The sequence below is a fragment of the Tachysurus fulvidraco genome, chromosome 23 (assembly GCF_022655615.1).
Source record: "Tachysurus fulvidraco isolate hzauxx_2018 chromosome 23, HZAU_PFXX_2.0, whole genome shotgun sequence".
Taxonomy (NCBI): Eukaryota; Metazoa; Chordata; class Actinopteri; order Siluriformes; family Bagridae; genus Tachysurus; species Tachysurus fulvidraco.
The window spans coordinates 15697484-15721798 of record NC_062540.1 but is presented as its reverse complement, the minus strand read 5'-3'; the positions used below and the strand labels follow the sequence as shown (position 1 = coordinate 15721798).

General features: G+C 41.0%; 1 protein-coding gene across 2 annotated transcripts in view; it reads right to left on the bottom strand.

Moving 5' to 3' along the window:
* casz1 (castor zinc finger 1) overlaps positions 1-9942 on the bottom strand; it is an 84699-nt gene extending 74757 nt beyond the window's left edge. For both annotated transcript variants that reach the window (XM_047807260.1, XM_027170500.2), the window contains exon 1: positions 9512-9942. Coding sequence is in view for 1 of the 2 variants with exons in the window: in XM_027170500.2 (XP_027026301.2) it covers positions 9512-9560 (49 nt within the window). In the remaining variant the exon portion in view is untranslated. The remainder of the gene's footprint in view (positions 1-9511) is intronic.
* Between the last annotated feature and the right edge of the window lie 14373 nt (positions 9943-24315).

The following is a 24315-nucleotide window of genomic DNA, read 5'->3' as shown; positions in this document are numbered from 1 at the left end:
TTGGATGAAAACCTGTGTGTAAACCAGGTGTGTAAAGGTGTGGGTACTTTTAAGTATTCAGCTTCTGAATAGTTGAAATATCACTAAATGTGATCTCACAATACACACACACACACACACACACACACACACACACACACACACACACACACACACACAAATTAGTGTATTATTAGTGTATCCTCCTGATGATACACAGCCAGCATTCAGACACACTCATGTTCTGCCTAGAATGAACCCCACTCCCTTCTTTCCTTTCATGATCCACCTGAATCTTTTGTTTAAACTAAAAGTAGCACAAGCGCTAATGAAAAAAAAAAGGCAAGGCATCATGGAAACATTCATGACGTGGCCTGGTATAAAAAAGCCATCATTCTCTCATATTTACCTAAAGCAGCTCACTTTCCGAAACTATTGTTTTATGGGTTTGTTGTTCTAGCGTGAGACATTATAACTTACTGTAGCATTCTTTCCCAAGGTCAGCTGCTGGCGTGACACACACCTTATTTGCTTATGGGGCTTTTCAGGTCAGTTCTATTATATTTACATCAAATAATTTTTGATAAGGGATGTAAAAGGCCTATAAACCGCGACCATAAATGGGAGAGGTGTAGCTGACAGAAGAAAAATAATAAGTACAAAAGATCAACTGCCTGTTTCTTTTTTAATCAGTGACACGTTGATATTTTTCCATCTCTGTGCCGGATGGTGCCAGGGTGGGGCGGCGCTCCTGAACCGGGCCACCAGCTCCTGTTTCTGCCCAGAGAACCTGCCATCTATCTGCACAGCACTATAATCACTTAACAAAGACTCGGGCATTTGCACAAATTAAAACATCAATAATGCACAAGTGCTTTTCAGTTTCTGCCATAGACACTCTGGCAGTGAGGTAGGAGCTCTCTCTCTATCTCACTCTCTCTCTCTCTGTCTGTGTATCTCTCTCTCTCTCTCTCTCTCTCTCTCTCTCTCTCTCTGTCTGTGTATCTCTCTCTCTCTCTCTCTCTGTGTATCTCTCTCTCTCTCTCTCTCTCTCTCTCTCTCTCTGTGTATCTCTCTCTCACTCTCTCTGTGTATCTCTCTCTCACTCTCTCTGTGTATCTCTCTCTCTCTCTCTCTGTGTATCTCTCTCTCTCTCTCTCTCTGTGTATCTCTCTCTCTCTTTCTCTGTCTCTCTCTCTCTCTGTATCTCTCTCTCTGTCTCTCTCTGTATCTCTCTCTGTCTCTCTCTGTATCTCACTCTCTGTATCTCTCTTTGTATCTCTCTCTCTCTCTCTCTCTCTCTCTCTCTCACTCTCTGTATCTCTCTCTCTGTCTCTTTCACTGTCTCTCTCTCTCACTCTCTGTCTCTCTCTCTCTGTATCTCTCTCTGTCTCTCTCTGTATCTCTCTCTCTCTCTTTCTCTGTCTCTCACTTTCTCTATCTCTCTCTATCTCTCTTTGTATCTCTCTCTGTCACTCTCTCTCTCACTCTCTGTATCTCTCTATCTCTCTCTCTCTCTCTCTCTGAAAACATCTCCAAGACCTCCTCCATCCATCTCTCTTATTGGAAAGAGACAAACTTCACCCGATCATGGGTTTGCTTTTTAGGAATGACACTAAGTGTTTCAGCCAACACCCTCAAGTGCTCTACGTTCATGTAGAAGCTCCCAAAGGCATCGCTGCTGCTTAGAGAAAAGAATCCACACAAACCTTTCACCCAGTGTCTAAATGGCAACCATCAAGAATCTTATTCCCAATAAAGAGCAAGAATTCAACTTTTTTTAATTATTCAAAATAATGCTCACAAAACTGTCTATAACACCGCATTTAACTTCTTATTAAGGATGTAATAGATGACTTCTCATTTTGGGGATCAGTTACTTTTCCTAGTGTCCCAGAATGCCATCTAACACCAGTGGAGAAGTGAGCAGGCACAACTATGGTGCTGAAGATTAGAAGATTAAATGTACAATCTGGGATGAAAAAAGCGAGAGGAAAAAAAAAGGGGAGCCAAAACTTCTTAAAAGAGGATAATTGGACACACAGCGGAGCCGATATCCCACAAGAAGTAGGCCGCAACAGGTCATTAATCCCATATGGTCTTGTCTTAAGCACCAACCATATTCACTGCCTTATATATATGTATATATTTCTTCCTTGAATTTAAATAGAAATTTGTGTAAATGAAGTAAAGAATCTTTATTAAGAGTTTCAATGTACTGAATAAAGAGAAATAGGAAACTACTAATCAGATGTAACCCAATACGCAAAAGTATCTATATAAGAATTTGCATCAATTTTTCCCTAAAGGATTACGCTGTGTTCGGTCTTCCTTCCTCTCCTCTTATTTATTTATTTATTTATTTATTTATTTATTTATTTATTTTTGAAAAATTTCTCCTGACAAACAGTGCGCTTGTTAGCAAACTGTTAAGCCAGGCGCGCGGCACACAAATCGCGCTCGGCCGAGCGAATTTGTTTTGCAAGGGTGACCTGTTTAATCATCTCATTTTCTTTTGCGGACGTTTATTCATCCGGTTTCCACGGTTACGCCGAACATTAAGGGGCTACAGTAATAAGGCTTGAGAGTCAAACAGGTAATAAAAAAATTAACGCCATTCTCGGGCAGCCGAGGCCCGTCTCTGAAATGAAGCAGGGGAGAGGGGAGAGCGCAGGCGGACCGAGAGGGGCCATACTTCCCAAACAATTAAAGGCCGTGCTGCTTATTTCCCTCCGTAGAGCAGCTAGAGGTGGGGATTCGCACGGACAGGACACTCGCTGAACCCTCATCGCTCAGCAGGGAGGGGAATTAGTTGAAAGTCATTCTGTTCCTTTATTTATCAGCAGGTCTAGATTACTTATCAGGACCATCAAAACTCCCTGAATTATGATTATTAAACATTTCTTCCCTCCTCCTCCTCCTCCTCCTCCTACTCCTTGTCTTAGATAAGATTACAGTCGGTCGCAGAAATACGTAGCTACGGAGTCATGTTGTGTAATTATAGATAGTATATAATGTCAGTTTTACTGGCTTGATCTGGACTTTTTTTTTATCATACCTTACATACTGTTTCATCACAAAGATTCTATTGAGCTGGGAAAGGGAAATTACTTTTATCGAAAATTTAGAGATAAAAAAAAAAAAAAGAAAGAAAGAAAGTTCCTACCGCACATGGGGAGATCTGTTGGGATTTTTTTTTTTTTTTTTTTTAAACAACCCCCTTATCTTTCCCTATCTCTCTCCAGTAAGAAACAGTGCCCTTTTGCAGCAAATGATGAACCCATTACTTACAGCCAAATATAGAAAATCCCAGCACAAGCACAGGACAGGTGTTGAGAGAGCTGAGAAGCCAAACATGGCTGTGAAGTAACACAGGCACAATAAACAAGTCGTTAGCATTTTCACTCATTTTCTTTTTCGGATTTTAGACACGAGCGTGCGAAGCTTCGATGACGTATTTTAAGCCTTGCTGGAAAGGAAACAGCGATTCTTATTCTACTTGTAAAGTCTCCACACTGTAACGTGGCATTTGTCGTGTTCTGAGCAGTTGTGGAAAATATCTAAATTATGTCGAAACACAAGGCTGGCTTCTGCAGCCTCGGATGCCCTTTTATTCATTACTCACTGCATATGAATAGATGGGCATAAAATTGTACAAATAATACAGCACAAGCCTGGTGTCAGGTTGCTTGTTTGCCAGAGAGCTGACATTGTCTTTGACTCATTTCACAAGTTGACTGATGAGAATGGAAAAACCTGCGAGAGCCCCAAAACTTTCTTTCTTTTTTTTTTTTTTTTTTATCCACATGGAGTGTCAGAGTTCGCGTTCAAGTCACGGCAATTTACGAAGCCGGCGGTCGCACGTGTCATCTTGACAACAGCAAACACAACCTGATTGCCGGGTGACCTGTTTAGAGGCCTTGCTGTAAATCTCAGCTTTGATAGTCACCATGAGGTGACATCACCTTGCCCTCTTCCTCCTTAATCTCCTTACTTACGAAGAGAGAGCCTAGGGAATGGAGAAACCCCTGTGTGTGTGTGTGTGTGTGTGTGTGTGTGTGTGTGTGTGTGTGTGTGTGTGTGTGTGTGTGTAGATGGAGAAAATCCCAAAAGAGGACAGAGTAGAAAAAAAAAAATATATATATATATATATATAACACTAAGCTCCAGCATGAGAGAGCCAACTGTTCTGTTAACAGCCTCTTAACAGGTGTAGACCCTAGAACCATGTAATCCTATCAAGTTACAGAGTAAAAAAAAAAAAAAAAAATAAAAAAATTCAGTCAAACAGCAAACTCCTAAACCCCATCGCCCCCGCCACGCTCTCTTCGTCCCCCCTCGCTGCTCTACACTGTGTAGTCCGTGACAGAACGGAACAGCTGGGCTTCAGATTTATCATGTACAGACAGTAATTATTGCTGCTGCTGCCTGTTACTGACCCAAGTGAATAGAATGTCACAGGAAAAAACACACAGAACGCGGGGACCCGCGTCAGGGGAGCTTTCAGATGCGAGCGCCCCTGTTTGCAGTCAATTACCAGAGAGGACAGGATATCGGCCCGGTGGCGCTCCAGTGCAAACACTCTCTCAGGATGAAGGTGACAGAGAACACACAGCCCTGCACTTCTTTTTCTTATCAATGGGGAAAAAAAGGAAAGCAGAAACCACCCGCTTGCACTTTGAGCGTGTTTTTCAGACGTTACTGTGTCCTTACATGATCTATTAGCTAGAGTGACGTGCACCAATTACAGCTTGACAAATTTGGACGCTGATTGATGGCACAGAGCTACAGAAGCAGCGTGCAGCTCGGGACCACCCAAAACCATCTCTGGCCCGCACCGACCCCTGAGTTTTGGGCTGGAGATAAGAAGACGAGGACCTCTGACATACAGATAAACTATCAGTCTATTAGCTGAGTCAATCAGTGCTAGAATAGCAGTCGCTAAGCATTACTGTACACAGCATCGCAGGCCTCACGTATGGCTTAACATGCACCAGTCAGGACCTTTACTGAAAGCCACTGTAATTAGACAAACTGGATAAACTTCGATGGAGAGAAATATGCTCTTATGGCACATATACAAATTATACAAATAAGACTTAAGACAAATTATTCTGTAGAAGAACCGATTTTTGGTTCCCTGACTCATCTTTTTGTTTTTTGTTTTCTTAGTGCCATAAACAAGAAACATTTTTAAGCATATACAGTAAAAGCCTCGGGTTTTTAAATGCGTTCAATGGAAAGTCGTTCTTTTAAATTTACTGTGTACAAATCTATAAAACCCGCTCGCTGCTTATGAATTCTAGCGAAACCGGGCATAATTATCTCTTCCCAATTTTACAAAGCCTCGCCCACAAACCCGTGGCCCGAAATAAAGTCCAAAGAAACGAGTGCAAGCTTCTTCATGGGAATTAAACCACAAGCCTGAGCAGCGCAGACTGCCCCTGACTTTAACGACCGTACCATTCCTGCCTCCAACCTGCCCACAGGCTCGCTCCCACCTTAAACCCCCCTCCTGCCACGTTTAAAAGGATTAGACGCCACATTTTGTGCTGGCTTAATCTTCCTTTCAGACGGCCTAATAAGTGTGTGTCGATAAGCCAAGCATGCAAATTTCATTCTAGGCCAGTGGAGCTCATGCTTTCAGACAAACGGACTGAGGTATTTTACACCGTGCTAATTGCTTCTTCGTATTCCTCTTTTCTCTCTTATATGCCATATCAGCGGCGGCAGATTATTCCTCTCTCCCACTTTGCATGAAATTAGAATTTCATGTGGAAGATCATAAACGTGAAATAGAGCCGCTCTACGAGCCCTTTGTGTTGGGGGGGGGCCGCGTCTTTAGGCGGAACTTTGTCACTTTTCCGTGGAATAATACGGAGCGGTTCGGAGTCCGCAAAACGGACGTTAAGAGGAAACGTCTCCCTTTTGAATTTCAAATGTCATTTGTCACGCTTCTTGTTGAGCTGCGCTAACAATAAGAGATAAGACGCTAAACTTTAGGAGCTGACAGACTGACTTTGTGCTATTACAGGAAAATGACATGAAGACACTTGGTGAGGAAAAAGCTGATTGATGTTGGAAATAATAATAATAATAATAATAATAATAATAATAATAATAATAATAATAATAATAATAATAATAATAATAATTTATAGATGGCTTTAAAATTACTAACAAGTAAAAAAAGCTTTGAGGACCTAAAGGTATGACGTGCGTTATTTACTTCTTCTTGCAGTATTAATTAGCCTATTACTGTGTAATGGTGACAGAAATGCTTTGAGCTTTTAATTAGGGCCGAGTGTCTGCATGAGTGCAGAAGAGGGGAGCGGAGAGAAGAGGAGAGGTGGGGAGAGGAGAGGAGAGGTGGAGAGAGGAGAGGAGAGGAGATGAGCGGTGGGGAGAGGATATGAGAGGAGAGAAAAGGAGAAGAGAGGAGAGAGGAGAGGAGAGGAGGGGAGAGGAGAGGAGAGGAGAGGAGAGGAGGGGAAAGGAGAAGAGGGGTGAGGAGAGGAGAGGAGGGGAGAGGAGAGATGAGAGGAGAGGAGGGGAAAGGAGAAGAGGGGTGAGGAGAGGAGAGGAGAGGAGGGGAGAGGAGATGAGATGAGAGGAGAGGAGGGGAGAGGAGAGAAGATGAGAGGAGAGGAGGGGAGAGGAGAAGAGGGGAGGGGAGAGGAGATGAGATGTTTCTTTCCACAGCTCCTCTAACTCCATTCCCAACTCATAAAACATCATATAACTGTACACCTCCAAGCTTCATCTCTCTGTATCTCTCTCTCTCTCTCTCTCTCTCTCTCTCTTTTCCTCTACCTGAAATGTATTTATTTTGTAGGTAAAAGATAATCAGTCGATGGGAAGTTTATAATAACACGGTGGAGTCTGCATCTGATCACGACATACCCGATGCGGCTCAGCCAGACCTCCACCTCAACCGTCAATCTCTCTTTCTCATTTCTTACTTCTTCCTTTTTTTCCTTTTCTTTTTTATTTACTTACACATAACTCAATAAAAACAAACTCCATAAAATCACCCTCGAGTTTGAGTCATTACACGACAGTCAGCTATTTCAAGCCAGTCTCCAGTTCTCGGTCCGATTTAAGGGTCAAACCAAGCAGAAGGAATTGTTTTTGCATATCTGATATAAATACATTATTTAAAAAGAAAAAAAAAAACAGACGGAGAAAGACGTCTGGAACAAATCGGGTAGTAATTCCGTTTAAAGCACATTTTCTTTCCACGATTCCGTTTTCCATTTTTTTCCGTTACCAATTAAAACATTAGATATAAGAGTTCATGTATTTAGATGTCAGTCTGAATGAATAAGCCTGTCCTTCGCTCGGTGTCCCGCAGGACAAGTCGGACGAAAAGGGGTTAAAACGTGACGCCTGGTGCCTCGTCTCCCTTCCGCTGTCCTCCTTCTAAATTTATTAAAAAAAAAAAAAAAAAAAACTCTGTTAATCTGCAGTACACAACATTCCCATTAGCATAGTCCAGCCTCCTCGTAAAAAAATCCAGCTCATTTAATTAAAAAATGTAAATTTACTGTCATCCCAGGGCCGGCGATTTAAGACAGCACCAGGCTTTTTATTGCTTAAGACATCAAGTAGATTCGCTTGTTGCTAAACTGCGATGAAGGTTATCGAGGGCTCCAGACCTTGACTCGTATATATAAGTGTGTGTGTGATTTTTTTTTTCCTCCTTCTTTCAGCTTGTAAAGGTGCTCACGGTGGATTAAATCCACACACTTAGACTCCAAAAGGAAAGAAAAGCCAGCGTAGTGAACGACGAGTCGTAAAAATCATGTGCAGTCCGGACAGAGTGCAGAGAACTAAACAGATCTGAAAACCCAGGGTGTGTCTTTGGACCTATTCAGTGTCCTTTTGAACGGCAGGTATCAGAGAAACCACAGGGAAAATAACATATACAACAAAAACTACAGCTGGGGGTTTTGCATTTATTTAAAAAAAAAAAAGAAAAAAAAGAAAAAGAAAGAAAAAAAAAAAAAAAGCTCGATTCCCAGAATTCAGTACACTGTTATGTCTAGTTTGAGTAAGAACGCACATAAAGTTTCCTTTTCTGCTTTTCTCACTTCTTTTTTATGCTTTATTAAAAACACAGAGGATCGATTGTGTAAAAAAAAAAAAGAAGAATATAATAAAAAAATAAATCGAATGAAATAATGCAAGCAAGACAAATATAAAGCTTAATAAACCACTGTTGATAATAAATAATAAAAAATATACTTGAGGTGAAAAATGAAAAAGAATTAAAAAAAAAAAAAAAAACATGTTTAAAGGGCTAAAAAACAAACAAACAAACAAACAAACAAAAAAAAAAAACAAGTGAACCTCGGCTGTTTCCTCGAATCGAAACGGATATTATTATATACTGAAAGAAAAATGCCAGGTATCTAATACTGAATGCAGAGAATAAATCCAGATGGAGTTAAAAAGTACCTAAATAAATGTGTGCATAATAAAAATCGATATAAAAATCCTACTCTCTCACACACACAAGACAAATAAAAAAAAAACCCCAAAAAAACACAAACTACACTATCTTCATTTCTAAGCTATATTTCCTAACACATTAAAATGATCTAAAGCACATTTCATTTTATTTACGGGATTGTAATTAAAAAGTTCCAGGACCGGACTAAAAATGTTTCCCGAGGCATTAAATCTTTAGCGAAACATCATGGAAAAAACAGAGGATATACTAAGCTCTGGAGATCAGTTTCACATGTGCTGATATATCCCTAAACGGGGGACGCGGGGATAAAGTGTGGGATATCACTTGTTCTGTGTGTCCTTACATGTGTCAAAACAAAGCCGGCACAACAGTTTGTTTGTTCAGTCCCCTTGGCAACAAACCCTTAGGCCACGCCGAGCGCTTACACTTCACATACCTGTGTTTGTTAACTCTATCCTAAATCCTATGCTCTCTCTATAAGCGTGCTTTAACATCCCGAAAATGAACTAAACCCCAGATCAACCTGTAGACAGAAAGGAAACTGAGCGACGAGTTCAGAGAAGAGACGAGGCAAACACACACACACACACACACACACACACACACACACACACACACACGACACGGCGTGACGTACGGCGATAACACGGACTAGTAAATAAATAAATCGAGATACTTCCAGGTTTAAATTGAAAGCGCTCCTATTTCGGATTTCTCCGACCTGTCGAGTGTCTGTTACATATTTTTTTTAAAGTACCGAAGAAGGAAAACGGAGAGGTGAGGGAAAGGATCGTATTTAATGCTGTAATCAGCCCCAGGATCTGCCACTCAGTTATAAATAAAGGCGCACACATATACACACACACACACACACACACACACACACACACTAAAACATAAGCAACTTCCCTATTCGATATACAGTGTATAACAGAGGTGCACCTTTCACGTGAATGCCTAAAAGACAGTTAGGAGAAGAATAAGAAATAGAAGAAGATGAAGAAGATGAAGAAGATGAAGAAGAAGAAGAAGAAGAAGAAGAAGAGAAGCACTTACCATATTCAGGAGAGTCGAAGTTAAATCCTCCCAAGCATGTAACTTTCATAATACAACGAACTCTGTGTGAAAATCATCAGAGAAGAATCTGGCCTGCGGGAAATTCAGACTAGAATAAGTGGGCAATAAAGAGTCTTTTTTTTTTCTCTCTCTCAATCATGTACTAAACTCCTTGACATGTAATCTGTCAATAGTTTTCAGGCGAGATAATGCCGGCTGCCACGAGTGAAGTTGATTGGCAGCTCGTTCTGGCCCCTCCTCCTTGTGTTTTGATGAGGGGGGGGTGTAGGTGAGAGAACACAGAGATGGCCCCCTCGTTCTCTCTCTCTCTCTCTCCCTCTGTGTCCCTGTGTCTCTCTCTCTCTCTCTCCCTCGCTCGCTCTCTAGTTTGCTCACACACTCTCTCTCTCACTCACACACACACACACACCCCAAGCAGTTGGTTATAGGAAATTACGGAAGAGCAGGAACTGGAGCAGACTTTTTTTCTCTCCTCCCCTCAATGGGTCGGGCTTTTCTTTCTCTGCTTTCTACAGGCTGCCCCACACCTCAGAGTCCAGCCCCATGCAAATGAGCAAATAAGGAGGGAGGGAGCGGTGGAGGGTTTTGAAAAAAAAAAATGTCTGCATGGCTCATTACATATTTTATATTCCAACATTTCTGCTACCAAATGGAATTTTGTTTTTTTTTTCTTTCTTTCTTTCATTTTTTTTAAACGAAGGTTACCGTATCGGCTCGGCGAATCAGACTTATATTATGTTCCAGAAAACGAAAAGTCGGTTCTCGGTGACATTTAATAACTAGCAATAAACTTGATGGAAAGTTGAGGAATAAAAAAAAATTATCGCGGCGTCTGATTTTTAGAATTTAAGTAAAAAATAAAAAAAAAATCGAATATATATTTAAAAAATTTGTGATCTGATGATAGTATATCAAATAAGGTCTCATAAAAAAAAAAAAAATAAAATAAAAAAAAAATAGCAAACTAAAATTGCTGTAATATTCTGTGGGCAGAGCTGAACATCATACTAAGTGGAGTGAGTAACCTGATCTCAGAACAGTTGGTTAAATTATGAAGAGAGAGAGAGAGAGAGAGAGAGAGAGAGAGAGAGAGAGAGAAAAAATAGCGTATAGCGTAACCATCCCCCGAACACTCGTCCCTCCCTCCATTCCTCGCTCCCTCGCTCGCTCCCTCCCTCCGTCACCGGGTTCCTCCCTTTCTTTTTTACTCTTCCCCTCCTCTCTGTCTGTCCCTCTGTCCCTCTGATAAGGTATCAGTTTTCATTGTAATTTCAGGTGAAATGATAAACGGCGGCCGTTACCAGGTGGCAATGAATACTTTATAAGACAAGGCCCTTATTTGCCTGGCAGTTTCTTCCATCGTGGCATGCAAAGTGCACGCTGAACATTTTCACCATATTTCCCCGATTAGCATAATTCCACAAAGTGAAATGTAGTCCTTTTTTTGAGGTCCTGGACACAAGGACACGCAGAGACTCTGTCGAACACGGCACAGAGGACACAAACCCACAGCGTGTACAGAGGTCTGCTATATAGATCAAAAGTAAAACTTCAAAAAAAAAAAAAGCACTGAGAAAAATGTTTTGAAAAGAGGAAATGTATATTTTAGGTGATGGCTTATAATTCTGTGAAATGAGTCAATCCCTAGTTCCTGTTTGCTAACTGTCTCACATACAGTATGCAGAAAACAGGTTCTGGTTGATTCAGTAATTAGGAGGATGAGTCATAATCAAACAATGGTCACATGATCCCACCTTAAGCAGCGAGAGCCCCTGGCAGTTCACTCTCTCATGCAAGTCTCACACGGAGCTTTCACAACTAATACTACAACCATAAACCGTCTTTATGCAGCAGCTACTGCTCTCTAACCGCAAACACACACTCACTCGCTCGCTCGCTCACTCACTCACTCACTCACTCCCTCACTCACTCACTCTCTCCCTCACTCACTCACTCACTCACTCACTCACTCACACACTCAATCACTCTCTCCCTCACTCTCTCCCTCACTCACTCGCTCCCTCACTCTCTCCCTCACTCACTCACTCTCTCCCTCACTCACTCACTCACTCACTCACTCCACTCCCTCACTCACTCACTCACTCACTCACTCACTCACTCACTCACTCACTCACTCACTCACTCTCTCCCTCACTCTCTCCCTCACTCACTCGCTCCCTCACTCTCTCCCTCACTCACTCACTCTCTCCCTCACTCACTCGCTCCCTCACTCTCTCCCTCCCTCCCTCTCTCCCTCACTCACTCGCTCCCTCACTCTCTCCCTCACTCACTCTCTCCCTCACTCTCTCACTCACTCGCTCACTCACTCTCCCTCACTCACTCACTCGCTCACTCACTCTCCCTCACTCACTCACTCGCTCACTCACTCGCTCACTCACTCTCCCTCACTCACTCGCTCACTCACTCGCTCACTCACTCTCCCTCACTCACTCACTCTCCCTCACTCACTCACTCTCCCTCACTCACTCCCTCACTCACTCTCCCTCACTCACTCACTCGCTCACTCACTCGCTCACTCACTCTCCCTCACTCACTCACTCGCTCACTCTCCCTCACTCACTCACTCGCTCACTCACTCACCCACTCACTCACTCACTCTCCCTCACTCACTCACTCGCTCACTCACTCACTCACTCTCCCTCACTCACTCACTCGCTCACTCACTCACTCACTCACTCACTCACTCTCCCTCACTCCCTCCCTCACTCTCTCCCTCACTCCCTCCCTCACACACTCTCTCCCTCACTCCCTCACTCACTCACTCACTCACTCTATCCCTTTATCACTCACTCACTCACTCACTCACTCTATCCCTTTATCACTCACTTACTCACTCACTCACTCACTCACTCACTCACGGCTCTGCATGCAGCACAAGGACTGTAGTGAATGTAGTGAAATTCCTAAGTAGCCATATCGACTTGACTGCACCGTATGCCGAGGCAAACACGGGTGAGCAATCTTCTTTTTTTTTCTGCTGCCGTCTCTGTTTTTTCGAAGTGGAGCTGAATGCCGTTTGATGTGGCCTATTATGATGGGATGCTCGGGGCATGGGGGCATGAGGGCATGGGGCCGAGCGGGGTGGGGGCTGTGACATGGCAGGGCTACATCAGTCAAAGGGACGCAAGGGCCAGACGTTTAGCTGCCCCTGACTGCGCACTCCAGGAGGGGCTGGTCTGATGGCCGCCCGCTCCAAGCGCCTAGCTCCGGCAGGACAAAAGCCCACGCCCGCTTGAAAGATGTGAATCGAGGGGCTTTTGTGCCCGAGGCCTGGGGCCATGCGGAGTGAGAAATCTGACCTTTGCTGAGAGTTAGATTGTGTTTGAACCCTCTCGCTGTCTCAGCCAGTGGGGCAGCACAGACTGAGTGGGCAACTGAGAGGTGTAGCCAAAAAGAGCAAGAGGAGGAAAAAAAGAGGAGAAAAGGCACACAGAGACGAGTAGCATCATCTTTCTTGAGTGAAAAAAGATCGCCTGTTGAGAATTATTTCAGTACTAAAAATAAGGCTGAACTTTTTTTTTTTTTACCTCTTTTTTTTCTCAGCCACTTTTCTCAAGTCTGGATCGGAGAAATTGACAGGAAATTGAATGCGACAATGCTGGAGTGTAGCACAGGGCTTTGAAAAGAAGGCCAGAGAAAGCGCTTGCCCTTGTATTGTTCTAGCAAGTCTGTGATGCTGGATATTATTCCTCCTCACGTCTGGATGGAAAGCCTTGTTTATTTCTTTCTTTCTTTCTTTCTTTCTTTATTAATTTATTTCTTTCAGGGTGAGCATCTCGCATACTAAACTCCGAGCACGTCTTAAACAGTGGCAGCTGGAACTCATCACCGACTATTTGGCCATCGTTCTGATTGCTGCTAGTGATCTTAAGAAACGGAAACGACTCGATCAAATTAGTTTACCGGTATCGAGATGCCACTCAAGACGAGCAGACAATCAGCAGCGTCTTGTTTGCATATACTGTACATGTAGCAGGCACAAGTGCAGAGATGCAAACATCTCTCCTGTACCAGGATATAAACCTGAGCTTCACTTTAAAAACATCGTTCACAGACGAAACCCTTTTTCCTGACACTGCTTTCATCCCCTGCCTCTAATCATTATGTTTCAGTATCTCTCCCGGATGCAGACGGTCCTAATGCAATCTGCCTAATTTTGGTCCCACGCAATCTGGTTTTAAAAACACAGAGAGAAAGGGCCACATTTCTGAAGGCCTTGACCATAATCGCTTTAGACAGATAGCTTCTTCCATCGTAGATGAGCAAATATTTGTAAACCAGCTATCTAATGGAAAATTATAGTGAAATTAGAGCGAAATTCATGACAGAGAAATCTGATTATCTCTAATTTTATTATGCCATCTTAGCCCACACAGCATATTTTTGTACAGTTTTTTTCCATAAATACCTATGCCAGGGTTCCCGGTAATCAAATAAAATTGAAATTCATCTCCCCATTAAATTCAATTAGATGCAATTTCTAGAGCCTATCAAAGATTTTAATTACTAAATTATAAAATTCTCTGAAGCCATATTGAAGGAGAAAAACGGCATCCTTGCATCTGGAATAAAAATAAATAAATAAATAAATAAATAAATAAATAAATAAATAAATAAAAAACCTAAACCATGAAAGGAAATTGTTGATCCAGAAAGATATCCACTAGTAAACAGAATTAGTGAGTCGCTCGGCCTTGTGCAGCGGCTCTGGGCCGGAGAGTGACGTGTGCCAAATGCAGGCTCCTGGACCGGAGGAAATGAACTTAGCTGAGGTGCACTCGGCCTCTAAACGTCTGCCCTCCGAGTTATTATGCCGTAATTGACTAATTGACACCTTAATTTCATTTATGGGCTCCTGCGTTGAGGAGGCAACCTCTGGGTATGAAGGTGGTCCTGAAAGAGAGCACGGAGGCAGCATCCTGTGTGTGCAGGTGCACAGGAGACCAGTGTGCTCCCTCCACACCGTTATTAAGAGCATGTTAATTAAATGGGGATGGGAACATACTTATTTAGCGTAAGCTTAAGGACAATGTCCTGCTGCGCCGTAATCTGTAATAGCTAGTAAGCGGAATTGTAACTTGCTTCATCACGTTGCAAATTAGCTTTTCTAATGAAATTTATCTAAAGTAATATGCCTTTTAGTGCTACTCGCGACGTAAGGATGAAACCGAATACGAATACATGATTCGGAATGAAGAATGTTGTAAATAGATACAGATACAAATACGATTAAGGATTTTATCTTATAGCTCCACAGAATGCTTCAGAAAGCATCTGAATGACACTAGATTTGCAGCATATTCATAACAAGAACGTGCAATGCTACAACATGGACTTGCAGCCTTCCATCATCCGTATTAGCAGCCTGAGAAGGACCTCTGTAGTGTTTAAAGCTTGTTTATAAACTCGAAGATGTTGTAAATGTTGAAGGCAATCCAGGCAATCCACAGCCTTAACTTCAGGGTCTGAACATTCTCCTCTGATCTCTCATGGAATTCAAAGTTTATTCGTCACATACAGAAGCGCACACAGTAGGACAAAAAAATAAAGAAAAATAGAATGAAAAGAGAATTAAAATATATGTACAAAAAAAATGTACAATAAAAAAGGTAAATAGAAATATGTATACAAACAAAAGGAGAAATTTATATAAAGCAAAATATAACAAATATATAAGCTGAATGTGAATAAAATAAAACGAATAAAAATATTTATTTATTTATTTATTTGTTTGTTTGTTTGTTTATTTTGCCTTGGTGTGTCACTAGCCTGTGGATGAAAACGATCAGAATAACGTAGCTAGACTCCTTTGACAGCACGGGAAGTCTCTGGTAACTAAAATAACCCATTTTAACAGTTTCTATGAACAAAAAAGCATCTTAGACTGCACGAGAGGAACAGAAGACCTCGTCGGCTTCCGCTCTCATCAGTTACAACCAGGAATCTGAGGCCCCAGAGGACACAGCCTCAACAAAACTGGACAGAAAGCTGAAAAACCATCAGCCTCAAAGTCAATTAGCTTCTCCGGAAACTTATGGCACTATGTTTTTTTTATTTTTTACTTTTATATATAAACTCAGAACAAATGGATATCACATCAACATGAGAAACAAAGGACTTGTAACAAACTACACTTGATACTGATTGTATTTCACGTCATGCTAATGCACAGGCCCTGTTCTTTTGTTGTGTTTCTTTTCTAACAGCAGCTGAGATCAAACATGGCAGCTACCTTTGCACAAAAGTGCTCACAATGGGACAGTAGTGGGGTCTCAGGTCACCCGCGAGGCCTGTTTCGCCCTCCACCCCCCGCTATAGGCCAATGCAAAGCTAAAACAACAGCACAGCATCCAGGCAGCACTACAAAGCCTCTGCTAAAAGGACACCTGCTGCCTTTATTCACTTAACACTCTTTAACTACTCCCCATGTTTGTTTAAAACCCATATACTAAAAAGACAAGCTTTAGACACTGGATTGGGTGACGATTAATAAGATAAATATCGCTATTAGTTGTTTCTGGACAAACAAAACAAGCAAAAATAACAGCCATTCTGGCAGGTTGGGTCTGAAACTGAGTAGATCTGTGAGATCTAATATAAGTGGCTTGGTCGATAGCGCTAAACTTTAATCTACTTTTTTCCATACTCAAGCCAACTGGGTATTAAAGATAATCTTTTTGTGTGTCATATGGCAGGAGATATGGATGGAGCTAATTTTTTGAGACAAATCTGATATTTGTCAACTGGTCGAAAAACCCAGGGATTTTGCTCACTAATCCTGTGCCGGATGCTAATGCACGTTTACAGCAAAACGCAGATGGTGAGAGAGACAAAGCCGAGCGCCCCGGTGCTCAGGAAAGCTGCTGAGGTCTACTCCTGGTCCCAACATGGCTCAGTACCTTCTCAGAGAAGTTAGTGGTATATATATATATATATATATATATATATATATATATATATATATATATATATATATATATATATATATACACACAGCCTGGTCCTTATACAACAAGTCATCTAGTCCTTCTGTTTTGTTTAAGCCGTTTGCACTTTGCCTCTGGCATGTAATGTACTGTATATGGCCTTTGTAAGCTCTTACTGTATATAAAACGGTTATAGTCAAAGTGTAAAATAATAACAGAAAATGATTTGGTTGGTTGATAAACATGTGAACGTGGCTTTGTTTACATTATGTACCACCAACTGCAAGTGAAGGGAAACTAAACACAGGTAGCTGAAACAAGTCACTTTAGATGACAATTCAGTTTGGATTTGTTGATTTACTCATTTGCATAATATTGTCACATTCTTGCACGAATCTGTCACCAGAATCTTGCTCGTACGTAGAAAATGAACAATTGCGTGACATTTGATTCACAAGGTTATCAAACCTGCTTTTCATGTTGTTCTGTAGTCCTCTGAGCTAACTGCCAGTCTAATAAAGAAGAGAACATATGAAAAGAATCCACTAAGATTCATCAAACAAACAAGAATGCAAGAACAGTAAAGCTTTTCCCTCCTCCCTACTGGTTACATGGCAATTCACATAATACTTGCAATAAATAAATCAGGGTGACTGTAAACAAATGCATATGAAGTAAAGAATTGCTCATGGTGCCTTACTTAAAAGAATAAGCTGTCTGCCCTCTTCCACATACATGAGCTCTAGGAGATCCATGATTAGCTGTGTACGTGAGTACAGTACGTCACTCAGAGAACACATGATTTTTACGCTTACTGCATTTGGCAGACACACTTATGAAGAACGACTTACATTTTATCTCATTTTGCACAACTGGGGGTTAAGGGGCCTTGCTCAGGGGCCTACAGTAGCAGTGCCAACATAGTGGACCTGGGATTTATACTCACAAGCTTCTGATCCACATCTCTGAATTATTTTATCACCGCAAGTCCAATATAAAATGGATCATGGCTTTCACCATGAGACATTTGTTTTTTCTGTTGGGATAATAGTACACAAAATTTTAGTGGTTGAAAATAAAGCCTTCATGTTGGGTCCCTGAGCAAGGCCCTTATCTCTTTCCGCTCCAGGGGTAAAGAAGCATGTCTGACCCTGTGCTCTGACCCCAACTTCCAAAGGTGGGATATGCGAGGAAAAAATTTCACTGTGCAATAATGTATATCTGACAAAAATACAGGCTTCTATTCATCTACAGCATTTCGCAGACACCGTCATCCAGAATGAAGGACATCTTTATTTCAATTTATACAACTGAGCAATTAAGGGTTAAGGGCCTCGCTCAGGGGCTTGATGGACCTGGGATTTGAAACCATGATCTACCGTTCAGTAGTACATCTTAACCACTGAGCTACCACATCCCCAATTCCATTCTATTCTATTCTATTTAGATGTTTATTAATGAGCACTTGAGACATCAAATAGATCAGAAATGGGTTTGATATCACCATTTACATTGAAAAACATTTGTGTATGTGTGTGTGTGTGTGTGTGTGTGTGTGTGTGTGTGTGTGTGTGTGTGTGTGTGTGTGTGTGTGTGTGTGTGTGGGAAATTCACTGCTGAACACGGACACAACCAAAATAGGTGCAAATTCCATTTTTTGGCCTCTGATAATTTGAGTTAATGCCTGAGCATTGAAGCATTTTTTTACAGTACTGTACAGTATACAACTATATATTATTACTCTAAGTGAGGAGAAATGCTTAAAGGGTTATAAAAAGCAGTAAATTGTGGTAAAGTGTAGATGTGAGAGCCAGTAAAACAACATTCGGGAATCTTTCACCTGGGAAAGTGAACATACTGAACTGTGTCTCTAATCTTGTCTCGTACAATCAGACCAATTTCTAAAGAAATGACATCTACATTCTCGTGTAAATGCAACTTAAAAGATATAAGAGATGATCCCTTGATTATACCACGTCGATGTTAACGGCTTATAGATCATGTTAACCACGATCTCGCCTCATACCTACCTCATTTACTGTCACCGGCTCCATGGGGTTAAATATAAACTTCCTAATCAGGGTCTCGGCTTCATAACGACGAAGAGAACAAATGTCTCAAACCTCAAATATATCTGGTCCAGATCTAAAGCCCTGCACTTTTAGCAGCAGAATGTGAGATGCTGGAATTCCCCTGACTGCTTTGTAGCTCTCAACCATGTTCAACATTCTAGTAATAGCTTTACAAACACCGGGTACCCGACGTACTCGGGTACGTGGTATCGTTAAAAGCAAAAACATTAATGCAGTGCGGAGTCTGATGGAACGATGGAAGAAGAAACAATCCTCAGATTGTTAGTGTTTAGACCAGAAGTGAAGCTCTATATAAATGGCTCCGTTAAAGAGGCAGGTCAGGAAATAAATCAGACTTTTTAAAAGGTTATCTACTTCCCTATAATGGACAAGATCTTTCTGGAGCGGCTTTTAGGGGCCGGAATGACTTGTGTATTCAGCTTAATATTCTGAAAATTGATTTGTTTATTATTATTATTTATTTTATGCATGATTTTTGGATTCACTTCTTTCGACATGTCAGTCTGTGTCATTCGAGTAGCTGTGATGGTTCTACTGGTTCTACTGTGATGGTTCTAACCTTGGGGTAACCATGGACAATCAAACTGTCCTTTTCCTCTCATGTTGCTAATGTGACTCGCTCATGTCGGTTTCTTCTCTACAACATTAGAAGGATTCGGCCATTTTTGTCCACACAGGCTGCTCAGGTACTTGTTCAGTCTCTTGTCATTTCTAGACTGGATTACTGCAATGCACTGCTGGCAGGTCTACCTACAGTATGAACGCAATCCGTCCTTAGACCTACTTATTCAGGAAACACTTCAACTAGCACTTCTTTCCTTATCTTTTGCATTAAAAAAAAAATACAACCTTTGACACTTTTTCATTGTAACTTTGAACAAATGTTTTAAACTCATGGTATCTTAAGTATGTAACCTAGTGAACCAGCATTAATGTATTCGATGTTAGAGATTTAAGCACTTATGTACGTCGCTCTGTATTAGGGCGTCTGCCAAATACGGTAAATGTAAATGTAAATGTACTGGGAATTAGACCTTGACCATATACCATGTTAACAATAAAAGAGTGATGCAGCAGCACTTTAGTACTTTCATCTCACATCTACCTGTATCTTCTGTACCCACTTTAATTCTGTTTGTATTTCTATATCATTTATCCTTTGTATTTAAAAACCCACTTGTGTTCTGTATGTTTTAACTCTGTTTGAAGGTGTAGAATTTTATGTGTTTTCTTTTGGTTTGTGTTTTTACTTTTGCACTGTTCATGTTTGTTTTTACTTGATGTACAGCACTTTGGCTGCAACGGCTGTTGTTTTTAAATGTGCTTTATAAATTAATAAACTAAACTAAACTAAACTAAACTAAACTAAACTTGCATTGTATGGCTATGTTCGGCTGCTCATGCAAACCAAATCTCCAGTGGGGATTAATAAAGTACCTGCCTACCTACCTACAGTACCTGCCTGCCAACTCTATCTATCTATCTATCTATCTATCTATCTATCTATCTATCTATCTATCTATCTATCTATCTATCTATCTATCTATCTATCTATCTACCTGTCTGTCTGTCTATCTATCTATCTATCTATCTATCTATCTATCTATCTATCTATCTATCTATCTATCTATCTATCTATCTATCTATCTATCTATCAATCACCTCCTCCTGTGTACACAGCTCACATTCTCAGACAATAGTCTCCGCTGCTACTGAATGTATTTGTGTCATATCCCGTAGCTGTGGAACCTTCTGGAACTTTGAGTCCAATGTTTGCCATCTGCACTACCAATAATGTTGGAACACTGGAGTATTTTTCACAAGCATTTCTGATGTAAGATCTTAATATATTAGGGATAAACAGGAAGCGGTAATCGTCCGAAGCGTGATTTAAAAAAAAAAAAATCTGAGTGAACTTATTTCACATTCCAGGAGTGGGAAAAAAAATACAAATCTATTTCTCTTAAAACTTTTAGTCATTTTGTGCACTTGTCGTTGTGGTGATATGCGTGAGCAACACTGTGCACAATGAATTCAAGATAAATAACCTTGTTTCAAATTTGTTGTATGACGACAAAAAAAAAAAATGAGCAGAAGAGTTTAAACCTAAACCTTCCCGCATAGATTTTTCTCGCTATCAAATAATCTTTTTATAGACAAATTACGAGCTGTCGGAATTCTCCGCTCCGTGCACATGTGCCTGTAACTGGAGTCCTACCGGAGTCCATTTTGACAATCTCCACACATATAGTCATATACTAGAATAGCATGTTTAGCGTGGCTGAGGTCCACATTGTTTGGAACAAAACAGAATGTTCCTCCTGACTTTGAGTCGTGCCAGATCTCTCTTTCTCTCTCTCTCTCACCTCTGTGTGTTGACACTTTATTCGTCTTCATTTCTCCGTCCTGCAGCAAGTCGCCTCGTTTTTAATAATCGCTTATTTGTTTGAACCTATATTTGAATTCGAAGGAGGTGTGCGACCGATTTAGCTGATTTATATGGAGCGGCCGTTTGTTTTACGGAGCGAGCGAAGCTGACACGTATTGATCAGGCGAACGAAAAAAAAGAAAAGAAAAAGATTTGCGTTATGAGCGCAATGAAATTCAGCATTTTTTTTTTATAACCTTCAAAGATGCTTTGCATTCGTCTGTGGAATAAATAAATAAATAAATAAATAAATAAATAAATAAATAAATATAGACCCAGATGGAGATAGAGAGAGTTAAGAGAGGGGAAAAAAAAATCACTAAAGCTCTTTTGGTGTAATTGGCTGAATAGCAAGGGCAGCAGAAAATTTACAGGCAGACACCAGTGTGAAGGGGAACAGGTCACGGCGCAGAACCTAATGCTCGGCCCGATCTCAGACCTGCTTAACGCTTTTTTCTGCCACCCACAGCCTCCTGTAGGTCTCCAGACAGCATGTCCGAAGGCATGCAGCAGTGACACGAGTACACAATGCAAAAGGAGAAAGGAAGTCCAATCAAATTGCGAGGATGTGGTAGCTGTCACGGCTAAAGATGTCACGTATAGCGCAGGGTCGGCTGAATCCGAAACAAGAGCACCTTCTTCGGGCCGCTTCCTCCTGAAAGGGTGAGGTAGGAGAAAAAAAACACTGAAAAACCTTGTGGATTTATCTTTCCCACAGGTTTTCCATAAAATGCCTGACCAGAAAAAAAAAAAAACAGGCCATGTGACTAGCATGTGGGTCAGGCAGATAGCGAGACGGAGACGGAGACGAGCCGGGTGCAGTAAAGGAGGTGGGGTTTTTGATGGACCTGTTGAAAATAAGCAACCAAGCAGCAACCAGATTAGATCAGATCCCTTTTTATGTGTTTTTTTTTTTTTTTTTTTTAAGTACTGGATTCACATGGACGTACGATACCAGGCGAGAAAAACAGTAAAACATCAAGCTGGGAGACAGATAAAAAAAAAATAGAAGATAAAGAGAGCATATTTTGTTTAAACAAAGTTATAAAAGCCATAAAAACGCACGGGTGGGGCAAATCAAACAACCACCCTGTGCATGTGAAAAGCCTGAGAATTTACAAAGTGAAAGAAATAGTGCACGTGTGTCAGTAGTGAGCCTTTTTCAACTGCTTTTAAACTTTAGAGCTCGGAGAATATGAGTAGCTGACAGCTGGTTTGGAAAATAGCTGAAAATATGACACCGAGTGTCAGTCGCTGAAGTAAATGTTGAAAATGCCAACATTGTGTTCCGTGCTGACCAAAGTAGAAGATCTCAAAAATCAGAGATCAGAGACCTCCGGGATCTGCGTCCAGCTCTTTCCTTTTCCATGCAGTTTGTTTGACAGTGTGTTAAAACACAGAGAAAGCAATCATGCACGGGTTATTCTGTCATTTATCACCCGTTATTAGATGTGGAAACAGTGCATCATGCAGTAAACGCTTGTGTAACGAGGTAATAAGGTTCCTCTAAACGACCTACTCAGTCGTGGTCAGAACTTTGTTCAGAACTTCTCAGTGGCTCATTTCGCTTCCCCTAACGACCCAGGACTTCCATCATCCCATCCCATTTACGACCTTACATTTGTTTTCAGTTTCAGAATTGAAAGCAGATCTCATGAGGACTGTGCTACACACTCGTTTTTTTTTTTTTTTTCTCCCCACACGTTATGTCAGCTTGTCAGCCTTGACCTGAGAGTTATGTCAGGACGACGGAGATGAGACATGTTTTTTACAGCTTGTGGCTCTGTGCTTTTGCACATTTGAATATGAAAGGCAGAGGTTTCAGCAGGTGAGGCAGCCCGGTGGCGGCGTCTCTTTAAACGACCTTGACCACTCGTTCAACCAAATCCTCCATTTCGTCATGCGATGTGTTTAGCACAAAAAAAAAAAAAGAGCCTCAAAATGAGCTTTGTGGACTTTTTGCTGCCTAAAATGGAGAGCCCGGCACCGTTGATCATCATTTGAAAACTTTTTCTATAAATACGAGCATCTGATATCTCTAATGTCTAACCTGAACCCATCAAAGCATGACACTGTATCTGTGCTTTACAATGATTATTGATCAGAAACCACACCAGCCTTTATATAAGGGTCTCTTTCGATTGATTTCTTTCCACATGCAGGTGAAAATATATATATATATATATATATATATATATATATATAGCTGATCTATCGTATGTCACATGAATTAAAGGCTGTTTTGCTTCAGTTCATCTAAGCAACCAGACAATAATTCAGTTACCAGGGAAACGTGATAACACAGCTTCTGTGTTGCTTAACAATCAATTAATTTTATGCGTTGCCCTGTTGTTTACACTCCCATTAAAAACCTGAAAAGTCAGTTTGCCGCTCTTTTTTTTCCCCGCAGCGCTCCACTTTTCAGGGTTTTGTTGAATAAATCCTGAAATACAAAAGAGAGGGACAGAAGAGCCAGGTGGCTGCGTGCAGTCGAGCCCCATAGGCAGACACGGCCTTTTGTTACGACGCAGAAATTCAACAAGCCATGTCCCATTACCAATAGGAGCACTGGTTTTGATGAAAGAAGAGTTTTTTTGTCGCTATAATGACAGTGAAAAGCCTGGCAGAGCAGAGCACTGACGTTTTATCTGTTAGACGTCATACGCGCTCCTCCGGTTCCTTCTGCGAATTAAAGTCGGTCATCCGAGAAGCTGGAAATACTGCAGATTTCGCTTCATGTGACACCGAAAGGCTACTTCAGAGTGTCACTCGAGAGTGCTGATGATGCTAGACATTGTATAAAAATCTGAAATGATCTAAAGACAACAAACCTGAAATAAAAAAGTTATAGAATGAGAAAAGATAGTAAGGAAACAGTGAACATCCTGAATATACAAGACACTATTTCTTGGCCAATGAACATTTAAGCAAATGTTTGCTATTGACCGTGTTAACACGTTTGTCCTTGACGATTATCTCTTCCAGTGAAGTAGGGCTGGATTTGACTTGTGAAATTCATGTAAATATTTCCAAGAGTCTACTTTCTACTGAAATTATTCCTGATCGTTTAAGCTGTAGTAAAGTTTTTGGCACTAAATTCGAAAATATTGCAAATGCAAGACTTCTGAATTTCACTCTATTTGGAACAATATAATGCTAATGCCATGTAACAGCATACTTTTTTTTTTCTCCGTGGTACAGTATCTCCAGAAAGGTTCTTCTTTCTGTTCCTTTACAGCTACCTTTACCTTTTTTTTTTAACAATTATTTTATTTATGAATGACTTTTCATATGTTTGTAGTCACATTTAATTAT